We start from the raw sequence: 21,716 nt of genomic DNA on the forward strand, positions 1-21,716 counted from the left end.
ATAGCTATAACAGCAGCATTCTCACATGCTTGGCCTCATAGTTAGTTGCTGACTCAATATCATCCTTTGAAATTCCTGCGGCAATTGTGGGTACGTCAAAAATATGAAATTGTTCAAATATTTACGAGAAATTTTTATTATTTATTGTGAAATTTTGACGCACCCACTACGCATCGCCATTGATTAGCTAGAAAATATTGATGCATCCACCGTATAAACCAGATATTGCTCTGCCGCATATTTTATATATTATAGAAAATTGGAAGTCGTAATGGGTATTTTGAATTAAATTTAGTCTTATTTAACGTTTTATGACAAAACGTTACAATAATTCGTAATAATTAGATAAATTACTATTCGATAGAATTGTTAAAATTATTAGTTCAATAATGGTTTGGTACCATATAATTTGAAACGTGTGAAAGAAACATCACTAATTTATCAGGCCAGGATTTACAACAGATGGTGTTACTGTGTATTAAATCTCATCGGATATGTTTGCAACAAACTTAATGTTCAATCCGATTTGATACGGAAGATACAAAACGTTCTGTACAGCCAAAAATATTTGAAGACGTGAATTTGAAGGCATCGCTCGATGAATGAGAATTATTATCAACTACAACAAGTTGACCACTGTACGAAAAACATTTGGAATACGAGCAAATATACAATAATATTGTTCTTCAGCATAATAACGCTCGGCCACATATTGCAAAACTGGTGAAAACATACTTGGAAACATTAAAATGGGAAGTTCTACCTCACCTACTCTATTCTCCAGACCTTGTTCCTTCTGATTACTACGTGTTTAGATATATGAATCATAACCTATCTGATTAGCGTTTTACGTATTACGAAGATATCAAAAAATTCGCAGATAAAACGCTTCAGAGCATACATTATTCTTTCGAGATTGAATCCGTAAATTTGTTGAAAGATGGGATAAAGTAGCGGCTATCGACGGATAATACTTTGAATAAAATACATTGTAACAGTTTTTCACAATAAAGCATCAAATTAAAAAAATCCAAAAATGTCTGCTTTCTACTATTTAGAATTTCTACTAACACTACTCAATAATCAATAGGTTTACCATCATGCACAAAAACGGTCACCATAAGAATAAACGGACAAGAAATCAAACTGAAACAGAACCACGACTTGGTGGTGAACGGCAAGGATATCACGAAAATCCCTTATAACGTGGCTGGCGTCGATATCAGAGCAGTGTCGTCCATTTTCCTGCAGGTTGGTACTCGTCCAGAATCCAGTGACCTTTGATTACACCGGTCCGATTTCCAGGTGGAGCTTCCTAACGGAGTTGAGGTTTGGTGGGACGGAGTGACCAGGGTGTACATAGATCTTCCTGGTACATTCAAGCAGAAGACCAGGGGTCTGTGTGGAACCTTCAACAACAACCAGAAGGACGACTTCTTGACACCCGAGGACGATATCGAGCCGTCCGTTGTTCCCTTCGCCAACAAATGGAAGACCAGCGAGACCTGCAACGACGTACCGGAGGTTTTGTCCAATCATCCGTGCGACGTGAACCTACACAAGAAATCCACCGCCGAGAAGCACTGTTCCAAACTTAAGTCAGACTTGTTCAAGGACTGTCATTGGTAAATCTATATGTTCGATGCTGTTTCGGGTTGATATTAATGATTTTTCTCGCTATAGGCAGGTGGATCCTGAGCAATATTATCAAGACTGCCTGTACGATATGTGTTCCTGCGAGTATAAGGTCTCGAAGTGTCTGTGTCCGACCATCTCTGCTTACGCGTTGGAGTGTTCCAGACAAGGAGTCAATGTCGACTGGAGAAATGACATCAGAGAATGCGGCGTGCACTGTCCGGGCGGGCAGAAATACCAAACCTGTGGAAATTCCTGCACTAGGACCTGCCAGGATATTGCCCTGCGACCGGAGTGCAAGAGAGAGTGCGCGGAAGGTTGCAACTGTCCAGAAGGAGAAGCTTTAGGTAAGATCGTACGTTTCTTTCTTTATTTTAGACTAGATAACCTGGTGAACTTCGTACCTCCTAGTAAGTGATGTGTCCTCGTATCTGCAATTGTTTATGATTTCGTTAACTTATTCCACCATATTACCAAAAAAGTTATTTGGTATAATACGTTGGTATAAGTTGGTCTGAAATTGTCCTGTACAATATGGGTTGCGAGGTGTTCAACTGCAATGGTAAGTAGTGGGGCAAAGTTTCGCTTAGTCCAATCATTGGCGGCGCTGACAACGCGAATTTGATTGGTTAGTTTAAAATAGTTATGTAGAAACCTGTAAGGAAAATACTTTGCTTTGATTGGTCTGCCATTTTACTCGATTACTTTGTGACGTCACATTTATTGGCCAATAGTATTTAAATGAAAATCAAATTTAATTTTTAAAATTAATTTATTAAAATAAAATCTTATACAAATATACATAAGTGTAAATAATATAAATATATATAAACAAAAAGCAAAAAAAAACAATTATGAACTCTATTCTAGGCAATATTAAAATATTTATAATTCTTCTATAACGCCTTCCCATATATGTTTAGTGCCATCAATTTTATGGGATCTATTAGAGTTCTAACTTATCTTGATATATTGAAGGTAAACTTTAAATCCTTCCCTGTTGATATTGCATTAACTTTATTAAACCAAAAATACAATCACACCTCATAATAACTTAAAATTTGGTCTTGAAAATCATTATGGATTGGACAGTTGAAACATTAAAAATGTATGTGTTTTTTAAAGATATTTAGATTTTAGAGTGTTTAATCTGTGGCACTACTTAATATAGAATATAGACAAATATTGCATGTTGTTTCTTTTTCAGAAGTTTTGTTAAATAGCCTGAAATAAGACTAAAATACAATATTAGACTCTTGTTTTCCCCAGAGCAAAATTCTCTGGAACTGAAAATATAGACTCAACTGGGGATTTAACAACCTCAAGTGGTACTAGATCTCCCGTTAAAAAAGAATATAAGTTATCTAACATGTTCATCTTCTTCACAATTTTCTCCAGGAGAATGATGTGAAAAAATTGAAGTGATGAGCCCTTTTAAAAATTTCTCGAACATACTAGGGGAAGGATGCTGTTTCTACCTCCATGACCTCTAATAGATCCAACAAAATTCATTAAGCAATCTTGGTTAAGATTTGTTAAACAAATGTAGTTATTTGTAAATTTAGATAAAATAGATTTCTTTGAGGTAATAAATCCTCTAAAAGTAGCAATTAAAATTTTAATTGATGGCACCATAACAAATATTGTTAAGAAAATAAGGCAATCAAATTTAGATATATAATTCTTCTACTATAAAATGATTGAACACTGATTGTTCTAAAAAGTTAAAGTATTGCAAATATTTTAGGGAAATTTTACAATTAAAAGTAGTATTTATTACTACTAATTATCCAGTTATATTATTTATTACCTTTTTGTAAGACTTCTTTATGTAGAGACATCACACTGACAGCATACGAACAACTTGGTAGATTAATTGAATTTTATTACTACTAACATCTTCATAAGGTTTTGAATTTCTGTGAACAAACAATATATAAACAGACATGTAGTAGATACATAATTTTATATGTACCTGATAAAACCAATGATGGATATGCATTTACCCTAATACCTGTTCGTGAAGGAAGGATAATTCTAAATTTTTCACTAAAATGTCCATAACAAACACCATGACGTTGATATATTTGCATTGTGGTTTATCCAGGTAACTTACTACTATTTACTTGATCAACCCATTTTTGGAAAGGAGCGAGATCATTCTTTGGGAAACGATGTCTAATTTCCGTAGTAGGATTTTACCCCGGTACACTACATCTTTTACTACACTGACGCATTGTCATCAATTTTTATATTATTACTCCATAATAATTAATGTAAAACAGAAAATATGCACAACGTAAAACGAAAATTTCGTGATCTAAACAAAAACCATAACCTACAACCAACAAACATAAAAATGGACGCCCATAGAAAATGCTGATTTCACTCAATTTGATCGACCAATCACATTTCATGTTAGTGGCGGCACCAGGAATTTAAACTAGCCAATCACAATTTGCGATCGCAGAGCTACAGTTGATTGAACTAAACAAAACATTTCCCCAAGGTCGCCTATACCGTGAAATTTCTATTTTTTCTATGGTTGCGGCAAACAACGACACCTAAAAACAACTATTTGATTTTTTATTGTTATAATGTGACAATTTCCCATTCCAGAATCTAATATAAAACAAAGTGGATCTGGCAGTAGGCTAACTGTAGCAATTTTACTTTTCAACTGGTACTAATTGGGATTGTTAATAATAAAAGTAAAGAAAGTTCTTGTGCACTATATTTGTGACTAAATAATCCAAGCAATTAGAATACGATTAGCACGTAATTGTCGCATTTGACATATATGTCATTATTTTCACCTGATTTTTGTACGAAATATATATCAATTCCTTGTGACAGTGAAACTATTAATGATAGTGACAGTGTTGACAGAAATTGTCGATTTTCTTATATTTCTCACAAATATACCACATTTTCTCACCATATAAACCTTCTCTGGACTTCCACAAGTATATTAAATCCAAAATTAGCGAACTCCGCTCAGGAGTTCTCGAGTTTTAGCGAGACTAACGAATAGAAATTGATTTTTAAACATATAGATGAGAATGGCGAGTGTATTCCCATTGGTCAATGCAAATGTCAACATGAGGGCATCGACTACCCAGCGGCGTACAAGGAAATACGTCCCGGAACGAAAGGCTTGCAGCTGTGCACCTGTTTGAACGCACTGTGGCACTGCAAACTGGCCACCGTGCAGGAAATTCAAGAGTACCCGCGAGCCAATGACCTAAAAGCCAAATGCGATGCTTCGAGGTTAGTCGAATCATACACGACACCATCTCCATTCTTTATGGTCATGAATAATTCACAGGAACTTTGAATTTACTACTTGTGAGGACGTGGAACCAGTAACATGCAAGAACATGCACAAGAACGATCATTACTCACCCGCTGTTTGTCACTCTGGCTGCAAATGTAAAGAGGGATACGTGTTAGATACCCGAAACAAGCGGTGTGTTAAGCCAACGGACTGCCCATGCCAGCACGGGGGTAGAAGTTATAGAGAAAACGCCATTGGTATGTTAAGTTATGAACAAGATCACCCCTCTCTTACGAAAATAATTGGTACTTTTAGTTCAGAATGATTGTAACACCTGTACTTGCAAAAACGGTAAGTGGTCTTGTACCGATCGTCAGTGTACAGCCGAGTGTAGTGCCTGGGGAGATTCTCACTATAAAACCTTCGACGGAAAGAGCTTCGACTATCAAGGACAATGCGACTACGTCTTGGCAAAGGGTAACTTGGGTACGGATTCCTTCGACGTCACCATACAGAATGTTCCCTGCGGTACCCTGGGCACCAGTTGCTCCAAGAGCATCACCATCAGGTTTGGTATTACCCTATCTAACCCCAAACCTCGCCCTGATAATTCTTAATATTCTAGGATCACTTCCGGGGAGGAGAACGAAATTATAACTCTGGCCAATGACAAGACGATACCAAAATTGGTTACCAAGGCTCACGTCACCGTCAGAGAGAAGGGCTTGTTCGTGATAGTGGAGGCGCCGGACATGGGTTTAGTGATCCACTGGGATAAAGGTAACGAACTGGTCGGACATCACAGATGTGTACTACAAGCATCCATTTTTCAGGCACCAGGGTTTACGTCAAAGTTAATCCAAAATGGAAGGGTAAAATCAAAGGTTTGTGTGGTAATTACAACGACAACGAAGAGGATGACTTCCAGACGCCATCTGGTGGACTATCGGAGGTATCTGCCAAGATATTCGGAGATTCATGGAGGTTGGTTTTGGATAAAATTGTATTCGTGCTAAATCAATAATTCTCGTGCTGTACAGATTACAGACTTATTGTCCTGAAGCTTTAGAAGTATCCGACACCTGCGCAGACCGCCCTGATCGGAAAGTGTGGGCGTTGAAGAAGTGTGGAATTTTGAAGACATCTTTGTTCGCTCCTTGTCATTCCGAGGTACCACTTGACGCTTATTTCGATCGGTACGTAGTTGCGTATATTTTGAATACGAAATCATTATGATCCGAATGCCGTAGATGCGTCTTCGATGCCTGTGCTTGTGACCAAGGAGGTGACTGTGAGTGTCTTTGTACCGCCCTAGCCGCGTACGCCCAGGAATGCAATAACCGTGGTGCTCCAGTAAAATGGAGAAGTCAACACCTATGCCCGATACAATGCGACGAGCGATGTGCCAAATACAGTCCATGTATCAGTACGTGTCCCCAAGAAACTTGCGACAACCTTCTAACCAACAGCAAACTAACCAAGAACTGCGGGGAAGATACCTGCGTCGAGGGATGCAACCCGAAGCCCTGCCCTCCTGATCAAGTGTACCTCAACGATTCCTACATCGATTGCGTACCCAGGAACACCTGCAAGCCGATCTGCATGGGTATGAAAAATGTTTAAACAATCCTACATCGTCTTCTAATTGATATCTCACAGAACTGGACGGTGTCACCTATTACGAAGGCGACTTGGTGGAAGAGGACGACTGTCACAGCTGCTACTGCTCAAGGGGAGAGAAGATCTGTAAAGGACAACCCTGTACTACCACGGAACCCACCATTTTCACCACCCATCAACTCGAACAGGTCCAACAATGTGTTTCCGGCTGGACCTCATGGATAAATCAAGACAGGGTAAAACGGTCATGTTTCTTGATGATCTTTAATTGACACCAGACATTTTCAGGAGAGGATAGCCAAAGGAAATAAAAAGAAGAAGAAGCTGAACGATATCGAACCTCTCCCCACGCCGTTACTACTAAGCACGTTGGAAAACAGCAGCAGGTGCTCCATAGAGCAAATGGCAGATATAGAGTGTCTCACTGTAGACGGTAGACATCTCAAAGACCTAGATTTTGACGTGGAATGTAGCTTAGAGCGAGGTTTGGTCTGTAAGACTACCAACAGTCGCAGACCTTGTCCAGACTTTAAAATAAAGGTGAATACAACTAAAATGCTTATAAAAATAGAAACTGTCTTAATCAATTTTTTTCTCAGGTACTGTGTTCCTGCGAACTAGAGTCCTGTAGTGTTCTCACCCCTAATAAAGAACACCCAACAGATTGTCATAAGTTCCTACAGTGTGATAATGGAAAATTCGTAAGTTAATTGTTGTATATTGTTATATATTAACCAGTTTAAAAAATCATGAACAAAATAATTTTTTGAAAAACAGGTAGAAAAAACTTGTGGTCCCGATATGTTCTACAATCCTCAAACCATGACTTGTGATTGGGAAGACAATGTACTGGCAATCAAGCCCATCTGTGGCGAATGTGCTCCAGGAACTGTACGTGACGAATGTGCGATAGAATGCGACAAGCTCTGTGCTCATTATTTGTACACCGTGCGTGAAAAAGGCCTGTGCAAAGAAGGAACAAAGTGTGAATCCGGCTGTGTAGCAGCTCATAAGAAGAAAGACTGTCCAAGAGGTACATATTTTTGAAAAATATTTCACCATTTATTCTTTTATTGCTTATAAATAATTTTTTTTCTTTTTCTTGAACAGTTTACATTTTTAATATATTCGTAGCGTTTCACAATTAATTTAATAATTTATGTAAATTTTCAAACATAATCCCAGCATAATCATAGTCATAATTTTGCTGTCTATGAGACGCATTTCTTTTTGTTTCTGTATTAGCTGAACAAAAACTATTTTTATGATTTCAAGATTGAATATTCTTGATTGAGGCTTGTCAAAGATAAATCGCATGTATATTAAATATTTTTCAGGGGGATTCACAATTATGCGATGTATGATAAACATTTCCTCTTTTTTAATAAATTATGTATGTAAACGGCTTTCTTTATGAGACGCATTTCTTCTTATTTCAGAAAAGTATTGGCTAAACGAAAACAAATGCGTTTCGAAAGCTGACTGTTTGTGTGTGAACGAAGAAGGCAAGATAATGAAACCTGGAGAAATTATTTCGGAAGGCCCTTGCAAGCAGTGCCAATGTGTGGACAATTTCTATTCCTGCCACGACAACTGTATGGTAACCGAAGAAGATATTACAAAGCAAGATCGACCTATGGTATTTCATGAGAAAATCACCACGCAGGTGTACTTGACACCGTCCGTATCGCCACCGCCATTATGCACGGAGGATCGGTAATACAGGAAATTTCTTTCCTCTTTCAAGGAGAATCATCATTGTTTTTTCAGGTATATATATCTCATTCAAGGCGATGATCCGCTACCAAACAGCGCCTTTAGCGCTAGCAGCGTTCTCAGTGCGTCATTCGCGCCCAAGTACGCTCGCTTGGACAGCAAGATTACCGAGAAATCCGGAGGTAGTTGGGCACCTCAGTACACCAACCAGGTACAAATTATTATTTTTTAACGATTCTCTTAGCATTCCACAATCTTTCCAATGGGTAATAATAGGATTTATATTATAAAATTACATAAAGATAATTGTTTCAATAAGTGATCTCGTGTACTTAATTTGTAAATTCTACTTAATTTAATCACTGTCTCATGTTGTTTTAAAAACTATTCTACGTGTCTATTAATCAGCTTACACACTACACTGACATCGCGTACATTTAATTGTTTGACGAGTGCATTCGAGTGCACAGATACTCTTTCAAAGTACTTTACACTAGCACTTTAGATTACACTCGTTATGGGGTTTCCGGAGGGATATCACGCTGAATTAATTTATTATTGCGCTTTATTTTGGAATCTCCGAAGTTCGATACTATACATCCATATTTCGACTAAAAATTGACTTGTACAACAATACCCTTCTTTCTAGAGATAATTCAGATGTATGCCCTATAAGCTAATACATCTGGTTCAGTTTAAGTTCAGTAAGTTATTTACGCTTTGTTAGTATATGATTCTCCCAAGGTAAGCGTGCATCCAAATTCATTCCAAGATATTTAATGTTATTTTCTTGTTTGAGTTTATGATTATTAATCTTTACCGAAGGACAAGTACTTCTACGCAAGGTGAACGTCACATGATTAAATTTTATCTTATTCCCTTATTTTCATCCATAACGTCATTTTGTTGATATGAAGTTAGAGATTTCTTGTGGCTGATATTGGATCCCCGTGAGATGATAAAATCGTCACATTGTCAGCATATGTTGTCGCAATACTGGTTTTTGAGGTCGGTACGTCAGCTGACATACAACATCTGAATATATTCAATACTAGCGACCCGCCCCGGCTTCGCACGGGTGATGCTAAATTAAATACACTACAGAAAAAATATGAACGTTGTATATAAAAACATAGCGGCCCGCTCCGACTTTGCGCGGGCATAAAATATATATGCCTATGTCACTCAATGAAAACATGATTAAAATCGATCCAGTATTTTTGGTTGATTCATTACTGCCCTTGGCCTGCACGCATTAAATTTGGAGTAAAACAATTCCTCTTCCCCTATACTTACTATGAAGATTTCCTGCTATCTTTGGAATATCTAAATTCATACAATTTTTATTACATTACACATTTTTAAACGCAAATTTTAAATTTGTAATATCTCCGAAAATATTTGTTTAATTTACATGCTGTAAGGAACCATATTGATCTATATTAATTGCACACTGTATTTAAGGTACTTAATTCGATAAGGATTAATGCCGTATTGCTTAAAATAGCTTCGTAAATAAGCCATTTTCTCACGTAAAAAGTAAACAATAAAAATGGTTAATGTGGGTTATCCCTAAAAGATAAACATATACCATCGCGGACTTTTTTGTAGACCTTTTTATGGTGTACAATACTGTAGTACATTAATTTGATCTAACTCGTAGGGTTAGGCAGCGTTTTTGCTAATTGCTAAATAAGCCTAAAAAATAGGTTAATTTACGACATCACGTTAGAAACCTCTAAAATTAGCAATGTTGCCTTAGTATATTATGCATGTATTATACATATAAACCTTCCTCTTGAATCACTCTATCTATTGAAAAAAACCGCATCAAAATCCGTTGCGTAGTTTTAAAGATTTAAGCGCACATAGGGATATAGGGACAGAAAAGGCGACTTTGTTTTATACTATGTAGTGATATTGGGTGTAGCTCAATATATCCATCCCTCTGTTTCAGAACAATTTACTTACAATATACATCCGTAATAACTATTAAAATTAAACTTCAATAATAATTATCATTAATAGTAACCAGTAAAGCACACTTGATATTTACTTACGACTTAAACATTCTGGTGATTTTGGCGTACAGGAACAATATTTGGAAGTCGACTTTGGACAACAGGAACCTGTATATGGAGTAATTGTTAGAGGAAGTCCCCTGTACGACGAATATGTCACCAGTTATATGGTGCTCTATAGTCCGGACGGCGGCGATTTCTTTTACGTTCTGAACGACGAGACACCACCAAGACCACAGATCTTCAGAGGTTCGTTATCATCGATAAATACGTCATCACATTTAACGAAAGCGTTGTTTAGGATCTATGGACGCTACCACGCCAGTGAAACAGCTCTTTAATAAGCCGGTCGAGGCCACCATCATCAGAATCAAACCCCAGACGTGGCACAACGGCATATCGCTCCGGACTGAGATTATAGGCTGTCGTGAACCCATCTCCACCACACCGGTTTATAGGCACTTCGAAGTGACGCTACCTCCAGACCATCCGTCCCTTTGTCACGACGAGATGGGATTGTCTAACGGGTCCATCACCGACCAACAGATTAAGGTCAGCTCCGAGCGATCGGCCAGATATGGAAAGAAGAAGGTCAGGTAAGTGACACGAAGAAGCTTCCCCGAAGTTAAGGTAGTTTTACGTAACGACGGTCTCATACTGATGCTTTTTGTACAGGTTGAGTAGCTTAAGTGCCTGGCAACCGTTAAGTGATTCTCCCACGGAATGGGTTGAATTCGATTTCCTGGAACCCAGAGATCTTACCGGAGTCGTCACTAAAGGTAATGATCTGCATGCTGCAATCACTGATCCAGTTTCGGAAAAAATCAAACTTGCGTCGACACGGATATTAAACACCTGAAATAATACTAGATTTTATTGACCATGGTTAACATAACCTAGCTTTCCACATCGCATAGCAAACCTTATTATTGAGGTTTTCCGCTTCCGAGCTGACACTAATAATTATTTGGTGCTTAGGTGGAAGAAATGGATGGGTCAGCGCATACGCAGTGAAATATTCTCAAAACGGTAAAGAATGGAACCCCATCCTGGACCAGAAGACTCAAAAGGAGAAAGTGTTCCTCGGCAATTTCGATGAGTCCTCAGACCAAGTGAACAACTTCGCTTTACCCATCAATGCCAGGTAAGTCGACACAATCTCGTGAAACATGACAATTAATTTATTGTGTTTATTCTCCAGATACCTCAGACTAATCCCCGTGAAATGGCACGAACAGATCCAGCTGAGAGCAGAGATCATCGGTTGTTTCAAGCCTTATCCCGTCGTCGAGGTACCACCCACCACGACTGAACCCAGCTTACCCTGTAACACTTGCCCAGGAATCGAAACTACCACATTCGAACTAGGAGCTTGCAGGTTATACTGATTTCTAACCTAACTTATTCAAACCTATATTCAATTCGCAAGGTTGCCAGATTGTATAAATTTTATTAAAAATAGGGAATATATGACCTATCCAAAGAAACAGTGAAGTCACGACATCAACATATATAACATATTGCCTATTGCAGTTTCTAAATTCGTTCTAATATTAGACAATATTTTCTTTCTCCTTTTATTTCAGTTTAAAAGAAATAGAATGCTGTCTGATATGTTCGATCATGTAACCGAATACGTCTACAAATTCAAATTCTATAAATTGTTTGGTTATCAAATGTCTGCAAAATTCTTCAAAACATTAGTGATAAGAGGCTATAAACTGTCAAACGTTATTTTGACGCTTTGATTTTTATTTTATTTTTTATTTTAATTATTAATATTATTGTTTTAATTATTATAACTTCGTTAACTTGTAGATGTGCTCAGGATTTATGGTATGACGGTTCCAACTGTGTCAACCGCACTCAGTGTCCATGCATGATCGGTGAAATACTTTACGAAGTAGGTACAGTATTTGAAAGCGAAGAGTGCTCGGAATGTATATGCAAATTAGGAGGTGTTCCTCACTGTACACCAAAGCAGTGTGACCCTTGTCCTGACGGTAAGTCAGTTAACTGCTTATACTAGATACGAGATGTTGAAAATGGAATTATTTCAACAGGCATGAGAAGCATCGTTACCACAACTTGTCGTTGTTCATGTAAACCTTGTCCGAAATCGACGATACTATGTCCCACCAGTAATATTTGTCTAAACGCTAGTCTATGGTGTAACGGTATCCAGGATTGTCCTGATGACGAGCTAGACTGTACGTTTCTCAATAACCGTTTGCTTTCACTATAATATACGATTTTCAGGCGTTGCAACTACCATAATACCGAAAGTTATCCGAACCACAACTACCACAAGGAAACCGAAGACTTGCAGGGTCGTAGAGTGTCAACCCGGATACAAGAAAGTCCTACAGGAGATGTCGAAATCGGAGGCTCACAAGGCGTATCTCTCGCCCATGATCGTCAGTCAAGGTACGAGAAAATTATTAATCCAAGAAAACAATGAAAATTCTCCCGGATACATACCACCAGATATACACACATATATTGGAGTTGTTACAAACATAATCCTATTTCAAATAATTAATTATTAAAACAAAGCAAAATAATTTAAAAAATTATTTTATTTATACATATATATTTATTTTTCGTTGTAATTACTTTTCTTTCTACCAAAATGTCTATTTCTATACAAATATCTAAAAAACAATCGCTACTTCCTGAACCTAACCTTCCTTACTCTCGTGTTTTTTTGCAGTTTTTAGTAAAACGAAGCGTAAGCCCATTAAGAGTTACGGAGCAAAATCGCCTGTCAAAAACGGATACGGTAGGAGGAAATACTCGTTGAGCAGGCCCAAGAATAACGTCGTTGAAGAACAAATATGTCCGGAGTACAAGTGTGTCCTGAATAAACCACCAACTGATTATCATCACAGTATCGAGGAATGTCCGCCGATCGTATGCCAACCGAACTTCATCCCCGTGCTGGATTACTATGACGACTACGGCACGAAAACTTGTCCCACGTAAGTAACTTTGCCTCTCGCAACTACTCTTATAATAGAAGCAGACTCGGAGTTGTCATATTGTTCAGACATTTCATTTATCAATCTATACATTATATCATAACTTCCTAATATATAAATACAATTCGAACAATATGGCAACAGCGCGAGCCAAGATATAGCCTTTTTAAACATATTTTGGTGGATGCGCTAGTACATTCAATTATAAGACTAACGACTAGTGGATTCTAGCTTCACTGTAATACCAGACAGGTCAGCATTTCATACATTCATTTCGTAGATGGTCCTGTTATCCTCAACCCCAACCAGACGCTATTTGCAACATTACGGGCCGTACATTCAACACGTTTGACAACACGGAGTTCAAGTACGACATATGCAACCACGTAATCGCGCGTGATCTGGAATACGAAGAGTGGGAGGTAAGATATTGTGTTTTGACGGATATTTTTTTGTAATGCGTTTGTTTTTATTGTTCTAGGTGGCACTGAAAAAGAACTGTACGAAAACCTGTTCTCGCGACCTTATAATCAACCATTTAGATCACGAAATCATCATCAGATCAGATCTGAGCATAGAATACGATGGTTTTGAATACAACGTCGATCATATTAAAAATATAGGCGGCCCTGACAAGGGATTTACCATCACCCAACTGGGAAATACCGTACTATTTATTTCTAATAGGTAATAAAATCGTTATTTTAATAGTCCTTTATTAATTTACACTCCCTTGACTGTAGGTACGGTTTCTGGATAATATGGAACAGGTTAGCTAACGTGAAATTCGGCGTAGTGCACAAGCTTGAGGGTCAAGTAGACGGTTTGTGTGGATATTTCAATGATTATCCGGAAGATGACAAAAGGAAACCAGATGGTTCTCCTGCAAGAACTACGGCTGAATTTGGAGACAGGTGAGACTTTTTATATTAACGTCAAGCATAACCACAACTGTTTTGTTTTAGTTGGACATTGGATAAAGAACAACCAGAATGGTGTGAAGTGAAAGCGTGTCCGTTACATATCCAAAACAAAGCCTGGGACATCTGTACTAAAGTAAAGTAAGTAAAAAACCTAGTCACACATTTTTTTTTATTATATATTTATTATTTATATATATATATATATATATATATATATATATATATATATGTATATATATATATATATATATATATATATATATATATATATATATGTATATATATATATATATATATATATATATATATATATATATATATATATATATATATATATATATTGTTTATTATATATAGGTGTCAAGAGTCCAAAATACAAAACATACCAACATATCCATAAAATTTCGAACTATACTAAGCTAACTACGAACAATTAAATTTATTGTTGATACTTATAAGACTAATTCAATTGTCATCTTTCGTCTTAAATACCTAACAGTTGAAAACTAACTATGGATTCTAAACTATATACCAATTGAAAAACGTCAAATTTGACATTTTCTTTATTAACTGATTCATTTTATTCTTATTGGATTATGGGTCAAAATATATCGAAAATTATTCAATTATTATTTATGTAATCAAATGAATGTGTCATATACGTCAATTCTTCTTTTTCTTTTGGCTGTCGGATTAATATATTTTTATATAATAATAAGCGATAAGCGGCTAGACTAACTATTTGACAAGGTGGCGTAACCATCAAAATATTAGGTGTATGTTTTATTACGCAATGTTGCCAGATTATATGAAGTATATTTATGTATGGGGAATATAGTATGTATATTTTTTAAGGTCGACAAGGTTGTAAGAATGTTTCTGGTTGATTCTATTTAGTGTTTCTTGAAGACTTTACTTGGTTATGTTTCTTGTTATGATAAGAAGAATTTCGTTGTTTTTATCGACATTGCCTTTGTGCTTTTTAGAGAAACCATTCTGAATCAGTGTTTTTTCTTCAGATTTTCCTACTTATTTTGTGTAGCTCTTATTCTGGATTTATGATATTAATGAAGCTGTACCGGTGGGACAAGTGTTCAAATACTGATTACTCTGAAATGTTTTATTATATATTTGATGGTGGTGATGAGAGTGATGGTTTTTTATTAGTACATTTAAAAAGGAAATGTATTGTACCTTTCAATCTCCATTGTAAATTTAATCTTTACCAGCATTGTTTTCTTTTCCTTTTTTTGAATCAATATGGTAAAAATATGGAATGGCGTTCTTTTCTGCGTTTTCCATGAAGCACCTATATCTGCTTTTCAGACAATGTTTCATCATGTTTATTGAGTCTTCTAGTATTTTTTATTTTTAGTACGATAACCGCCGCCTCTTAGGTGGGTATATTGGTCAAAAAATTGCTTGACTGCCATATATTTCTTGACCCATTTCTCTTAAACCGATTTTGTTGACTATTAACTGTTTATGGCCGTATTACATGAATATTCTCATGTATACTGCCGTTAGGCATGGTTTGTGAGTTGAATTCGAGGTTGGTGTGGCACATCGCAGTTCGAAGTTTATATCAACAGTTTCTTACCTCAATTATTTAATACAGCAGTTTGTTAGAAACCTGACTTTACCAGAAAAAATGGTCAAAAATAAACCAATAATTGGACGACGTACTCTAAACGCTGGGTTTTTAGGGAACAACCACTAGGGGAATGTGCCAAGGTCCTCGATATCGAATCCTTCATTTCTCGATGTCTGGAAACCACCTGTAACTGTTTGGAAAAGGCGCCCAGCAATCACACGGCAGCGGAAGAATGCAGATGCAACGCTATGCAGACCTTCGTCATCGATTGTCTGTCAACGGACTCGTCCATTGATCTATCCGACTGGAGAATGATTCAAGACTGCCGTGAGTATTATGTTGGTTATCGTAGGAGGCTGAATACTGAAATGTGGGTGATCTTGCAGCTGCTACCTGTGAAGCGCCTTTGGTTTATCATGACTGTTATCAGAGGAAATGCGAACCAACTTGCAAATCCATAGCAGATCCCAATGTTTGTCCCAAGATAAACAGTATGTGCTTCCCTGGATGTTACTGTCCAGTTGGTAAGTGATCGAGTGGTGTTTAGTGAGTGTTTTTGACATTATGTCTATGTTAGGCCACGTACGTAAGGACGATAGCTGCATCAAGCCTTCCAGCTGCAGGGATTGCGAGTGCAACGTTCTGCCCCACCTACAGTACGTGACGTACGACGAGAGCAACTTCACCGTAACCGGAAACTGCGTGTACGTGATGTCGAGGGACGCCCTGATTGGAAATGAGAACACTCATAAGTGGCAGGTGAGTTTCGACTCGCATGTTAAAATGAAACATATTTGTCTAATTTCCCACAGACTGACTTTATTTACATTCTATGCAAAATAGAATGCTGGCATTTCTTGACTGCTTATATTACTAATCTATACTATAGGCCCAACTAGCACAAAAATGATAACAGGTTTATACTGACTGTTTTTAAAGAAAAAGTCTCATCCATGTCGATACCTGGTTTCTGAGTACATCCGGTGTGAAGTTCATTCCAACCATGCTCCTTCGATTTCGATATGTGGATACTGCTCCGAATTTTGCTCCGAAGACAAACGGCGTTCTGGGCAGTCAAAAAAATTGAAGATGAGGATTTGAAATCATTACACAATGATAATCTACGTAAAATGCAAGAAGAATATGCAGAGTTATTGGGAGTAACACAATAAACTATTTCTAATCGCTTAAAGAACATGGTAATGATTCAAAACTTGAATATTTTGTGCTCGGTTCAAACGCTCGACCACATGTTGCCAAACTGGTGAAAATATGCATAGAAACATTAAAATGTGTAAACCCAAAATCCGTATTCTCCAAAACTTTGCTCCTTCTGATTCCTAATTGTATCGACATGTGAGTCATGACCTGTCTGAGCAGCGTTTCACTTATGGAGACACCAGACAGCCTCAAAAGATATATCGTTCATTCGAGATTCCGTAAATTGATTGAAAGATCGAAAAAAGCAGCAGCTATCGATGGACAATTGAATGACTTTGAATGTTAATAAAACGTTAACACTTAAAACAATAAAGATTGAAATCCTTTAAAACTAATTTATAGGTCCAATATTACTGACCTCCTGTTTTAATACATCCAGCCTTCTGCATTCGAAATCTTTTCAGGTCCTGATAACTAACCATCCATGCAAGAACAAACCGGACAAGATGTGCGTGGGCAAGGTGACGATACTGTACAAGGGTCACAAGATGCACATCCTGCTGGACTACTTCAGGAACAAGCTGAAACTGATCGTGGACGCGGAGAGGATCGACGAATACGACGAGATCGCCGACTGGGCCAGCGTGAGGGAGACTGCCACCAAGCATATGAAGATACTGTTAGCCGAGGACCAAGTGGAGGTAGGTTTCTGTTGGAGGAAAAATAATTGCGATTTTTATGCGCTGTTTATTTCAACAGGTTTCGGTTTATTATCCATCCCTTGGCGTTTCGGTGAAGGCGCCGTCTCATAAGTACGGTGGCAAGCTCGAGGGGTTATGCGGCGACTGCAACAAGAATCCCGCGGATGATATACGGAAGCCTAACGGCGGTAAACCAAGGGATATCGACGATTTTGCCTTGAGCTGGTAAGTAACCTCATTTTTAATTGTTTTTGTAACGTCTGTGGTCGCGCGTATCCTAAAAGACCTATGGGTTTATATTAAAGAAATAAAATACTTATTAATCAATATTAACATTATTTTATCGAAAAAAATAAACTTAACTTTAGATAAAAAAATTTAACGTAACGTTTCTTTGGATAATCGCTATATCGTTTCGAAGTCTACGCTATGACTAAAACAATTGAGTTCCGTGCGGTAAGGGGGTACACGGAGAGTAAGGATAAACTGTTTATTTGGTAGGTATTAAAACCATAACAAGTTATATAATAGTATGCGATGAAAATTATTATTATCAGCGAAAATGTATTGAGTGAATAGCGCGACCGCTTGAAAGTTAACCAGTTAGTTATTTTATCGAAACCGAACACCTGCAGGCTTTACGAGCACTTACCGGGAGGTCAAGACCGAGAACAGTGTCACAATTTGGAGGAGGAAATTTGTATTGACTTACCCCCGGAGGAGGATCCCTGCGCCCAGATACTGGACGCCACCAAATTCGGACAATGTTTGAACGTCCAGGACCCGTCACTCTTCCTCGACTGGTGCAAGAAAGACACCTGCGGTCGTCGCCCAGCGTTGTCCTGTTCCGCCATCGAGGCTTACGCTCGCGACTGCGCCGCTTCCGGATTCTGCGTCAACTGGAGGAACGAATACTGTCCGGCTGAGGTAACCGTCGTCCACTAAGAGTCGGTGTAACATTAACCAACTTCATTTCTCCACAGACCTGTCCGTCGGATCAACTGTACGAGCCCTGCGCCACCGTGAAACAACTGACGTGCGATGACATCAACGAGAAGGGCTTCAAGGGCAAAACAACGGTGAAGAAGAGTGGAGTCTCCGAGGGATGCTTCTGTCCAGAAGGAAAAGTAAGACTTACTAAATTTAACTATAAATTCTGTTGAAATAGCGAAGAAAAGTTATATTAGATCATATTATGATAAAATGGCGAAGGATTATAGTATAATGATAAAATGGCGAATGCGAATTTACTAGTTAGCAAATAAATCTCGAACTAATTAACAGTTTCGAGATTGATGGATTGATATTGATAATTAATATTGTATGGTGTCAGGTACTCTTAAACAACACCTGTGTCACTCCGAAAGACTGCGAGGTCTGCGACGATGAGGGTCACCATCCGGGCGATGTCTGGAAGAAGGACAAATGCACCACGTGTAGATGCGAGGGTACGTCACTAAAATGCCGTACTCAGTACTGTCCAGGAAAGGAAACTATCTGTGAACGAGGGTAAATATCCATAATGAATATTTCATAATTTACATTCACCGTACTTCAATTTTTAATCAAAAAACGTTGCTCAGTTTATAATCAACCGTAATTACATATATCCTACTTAATTTACAATATTATATTTACCACAATTTTTCGTGTTTTTTCTACTGCAAAAACGCATCGTCAACTTGGCAACGCTGTTATTAACATCAAGCCAGTTTCATAGCTGACCAATAAGAGGTTTTGTATTAGATGTGGTTGCATATCAACTAGTTTATTTATATACAACATAATGCAACATTTTTTTTTAAACTAAAACCAATGAATTATGAAATAATACGTCTTAGAAGAGAATCTCACATACATATAACTGAGATTTTCCCGAATCTATTACTTAAGGTGATCTCAAACGTCAAATAAATAGAAATAAATTCAAATAATAATTTAAAAATATAAACAAAAATTGTTTTATGTGACTACTTTAATTATATTATTTACCTTAATATCGTTTTAATTTTTACTAATGTAATACATTTTTACATGTTCAATAGACATTTAATATATCGCTATCCAAATAAGTTCGCTTTACTACATACAGTAACCCTTTTTAAATTTAATTAAGAATATATTTTAATATATCAATCAACATTAATTTTTCTGGAACATTCTTTCCAGGTATTTTCATTGAATCATACGGTAAAATTCATTCAATTTTACTTTTGACTAGTGTTATCGCGCATTCTTTTAGAAACAGTTGTTTCACTAAACTCACTGTAACTTTTCAGTTAAACGCTGGATTGCCATGAAACTTTGGCGTTTCGTTTGAATGTTAGGGCTACTAGGTTAGGGCGTGTTCCTTTGTACATACGTCATCAAGATATTTAATGTATTATCTGCCGTAATTTATAAATTCGTTTTAGAATCAGACAATATTTTTCTTCTAATTTTATTCTAGTTAAAAAGAGATACAATGCTGTCTGATTAGTTTGAACACGTAAACGAATGAGTCTGTCAAAGTCGTCCGGTTGCCAGACGTATGCAAAATTCTTGAAAGCAATAGCGATAAAAGGTTATAACTCTAACTATTATAAACTATTGTGACTGTATAATTAACTGTAGTTGTTAGATGTATTGTAATGTTAAAATAAATTATATTTAATAATATTTTTCTTCAATTATTTTATTTAAATTAAAATGTTGCCAAAGCCAAACTGAACTAAAATTCAAAGTTGATGCGGCAACATTGCGACGTTTTGATGTCACAAATTTAAATGACGTATGTACAAAATAACTTTGAATAGACTATATGTTTCTTTTCCACAAGGGCCGTAGTAAATTTCGGTCTAAAGAATAAATCTTCTTATTTTGGTGTTAGAATAACTATTCTCATGTTTTGATTTTATTTAATTTCTTTTTCTTCTTCTACCTCTTTAGCTCTTTGCTTCCTCTCATCTTCTCTTTCTTCTACTTTTGTTACGTTTTTAGTCTTTCTAGTTTCTTCATCGATTTAGTTTTGTAGTTAATGTTGAAATCATTGGTTTATCTAGTTCTCTCTTGTTATTTCCCATTCTTTTTACCATATTCTATTTTATTCTTTGCTATTTCTACATTCATTCAATCTCTAATTGTTGTGTCGTTTTCTCGGACGTCTTTTTATTTTGAGCCTCTTTCTTTTCTTATATCTTTTTTATTTTTTCGGCTTTTCTGTCTCAATGAAATCATTACGTTGTTTTTTTCAGCTAAGAGTTCATATTATCCATGTCTTATAAAACAGGCAATATATATATATATATATATATATATATATATATATATATATATATATATACCACAGATTACGTCAAATATATTACTAATTGCTTTTATAAATATATAAATTTCTTTTTAAATCCTCAGTTAATTTTCTTTTCTCTCTCATCCTAATTAAAATGAGATAGAATGTTGTCTGATGTGTAGAACCTACACATGGAACACCGAATCAGCCTACTAAACTCGATTTGTGTTGGCACTAATGGACCATGTTGTCAAATGTCTGAAAAATTCTTTAAAGCATAGTGACAATTATTAGAGCTTATAAACCGTCAACCATTGTAAACTAAAATTCTAAGTTGATGCGGCAACATTGCGACGTACTGACATCATATCTAATGAGATTGGCTGTTTTATTTGAATACGGCATAATAGAAACAATCATTGATCAAATATAGATTAAAATATCGATATTTTCCAGTTTCAACCCCATCAAAGTTTCGAGCAAAGAAGACGAATGTTGCGACAAATACGCTTGCGGTAAGGTATTCGCTGTCCGTTTGATTTCGAGGTTACCGTCGCCCTCTTCCCGTTTTAGTACCCGAACCCACCGCCGGCCCAACCTGCGAGACCCCGCAGAAGCTGGTGTGCGGCCCAGATCAGGTGCTGAAACTAGACACGAAACCCAACGGCTGTCAGACGTTTATTTGCGAGTGCAAGCCTGAGGACGAGTGCGAACCCGTGGACTTGGCTAGCGACGCACCCCTGGAACCCGGTTACATAAGAGAGATCAATGAAGACGGTACGAAAACAACTTGATAGCCACCGTAACCTTGTTGACGTG

General features: G+C 37.0%; 1 protein-coding gene across 1 annotated transcript in view; it reads left to right on the forward strand.

Moving 5' to 3' along the window:
* Positions 1 to 21,716, forward strand: part of Hml (Hemolectin) — a 35,313-nt gene that overhangs the window by 10,158 nt on the left and 3,439 nt on the right. The window contains exons 17-55 of the mRNA XM_076409611.1: positions 1,091 to 1,251; positions 1,306 to 1,625; positions 1,684 to 1,982; positions 4,692 to 4,905; positions 4,964 to 5,169; positions 5,228 to 5,480; positions 5,538 to 5,692; positions 5,746 to 5,896; positions 5,953 to 6,108; positions 6,163 to 6,518; positions 6,572 to 6,768; positions 6,821 to 7,072; positions 7,132 to 7,233; positions 7,310 to 7,565; positions 7,972 to 8,248; positions 8,303 to 8,459; positions 10,341 to 10,518; positions 10,571 to 10,865; positions 10,945 to 11,048; positions 11,248 to 11,413; positions 11,471 to 11,647; positions 12,088 to 12,272; positions 12,333 to 12,479; positions 12,529 to 12,696; positions 12,983 to 13,250; positions 13,531 to 13,672; positions 13,732 to 13,937; positions 13,994 to 14,164; positions 14,216 to 14,311; positions 15,880 to 16,094; positions 16,154 to 16,291; positions 16,345 to 16,526; positions 17,393 to 17,629; positions 17,688 to 17,854; positions 18,265 to 18,556; positions 18,613 to 18,756; positions 18,963 to 19,138; positions 21,354 to 21,412; positions 21,471 to 21,674. Coding sequence (XP_076265726.1) covers positions 1,091 to 1,251; positions 1,306 to 1,625; positions 1,684 to 1,982; positions 4,692 to 4,905; positions 4,964 to 5,169; positions 5,228 to 5,480; positions 5,538 to 5,692; positions 5,746 to 5,896; positions 5,953 to 6,108; positions 6,163 to 6,518; positions 6,572 to 6,768; positions 6,821 to 7,072; positions 7,132 to 7,233; positions 7,310 to 7,565; positions 7,972 to 8,248; positions 8,303 to 8,459; positions 10,341 to 10,518; positions 10,571 to 10,865; positions 10,945 to 11,048; positions 11,248 to 11,413; positions 11,471 to 11,647; positions 12,088 to 12,272; positions 12,333 to 12,479; positions 12,529 to 12,696; positions 12,983 to 13,250; positions 13,531 to 13,672; positions 13,732 to 13,937; positions 13,994 to 14,164; positions 14,216 to 14,311; positions 15,880 to 16,094; positions 16,154 to 16,291; positions 16,345 to 16,526; positions 17,393 to 17,629; positions 17,688 to 17,854; positions 18,265 to 18,556; positions 18,613 to 18,756; positions 18,963 to 19,138; positions 21,354 to 21,412; positions 21,471 to 21,674 — 7,629 coding nt within the window. The remainder of the gene's footprint in view (positions 1 to 1,090; positions 1,252 to 1,305; positions 1,626 to 1,683; positions 1,983 to 4,691; positions 4,906 to 4,963; positions 5,170 to 5,227; positions 5,481 to 5,537; positions 5,693 to 5,745; positions 5,897 to 5,952; positions 6,109 to 6,162; positions 6,519 to 6,571; positions 6,769 to 6,820; positions 7,073 to 7,131; positions 7,234 to 7,309; positions 7,566 to 7,971; positions 8,249 to 8,302; positions 8,460 to 10,340; positions 10,519 to 10,570; positions 10,866 to 10,944; positions 11,049 to 11,247; positions 11,414 to 11,470; positions 11,648 to 12,087; positions 12,273 to 12,332; positions 12,480 to 12,528; positions 12,697 to 12,982; positions 13,251 to 13,530; positions 13,673 to 13,731; positions 13,938 to 13,993; positions 14,165 to 14,215; positions 14,312 to 15,879; positions 16,095 to 16,153; positions 16,292 to 16,344; positions 16,527 to 17,392; positions 17,630 to 17,687; positions 17,855 to 18,264; positions 18,557 to 18,612; positions 18,757 to 18,962; positions 19,139 to 21,353; positions 21,413 to 21,470; positions 21,675 to 21,716) is intronic.

This window comes from Rhynchophorus ferrugineus, unplaced genomic scaffold, assembly GCF_030347505.1.
Source record: "Rhynchophorus ferrugineus isolate W39M unplaced genomic scaffold, kcgeb_rfMv2 rfM7, whole genome shotgun sequence".
In the NCBI taxonomy this organism is placed as follows: Eukaryota; Metazoa; Arthropoda; class Insecta; order Coleoptera; family Curculionidae; genus Rhynchophorus; species Rhynchophorus ferrugineus.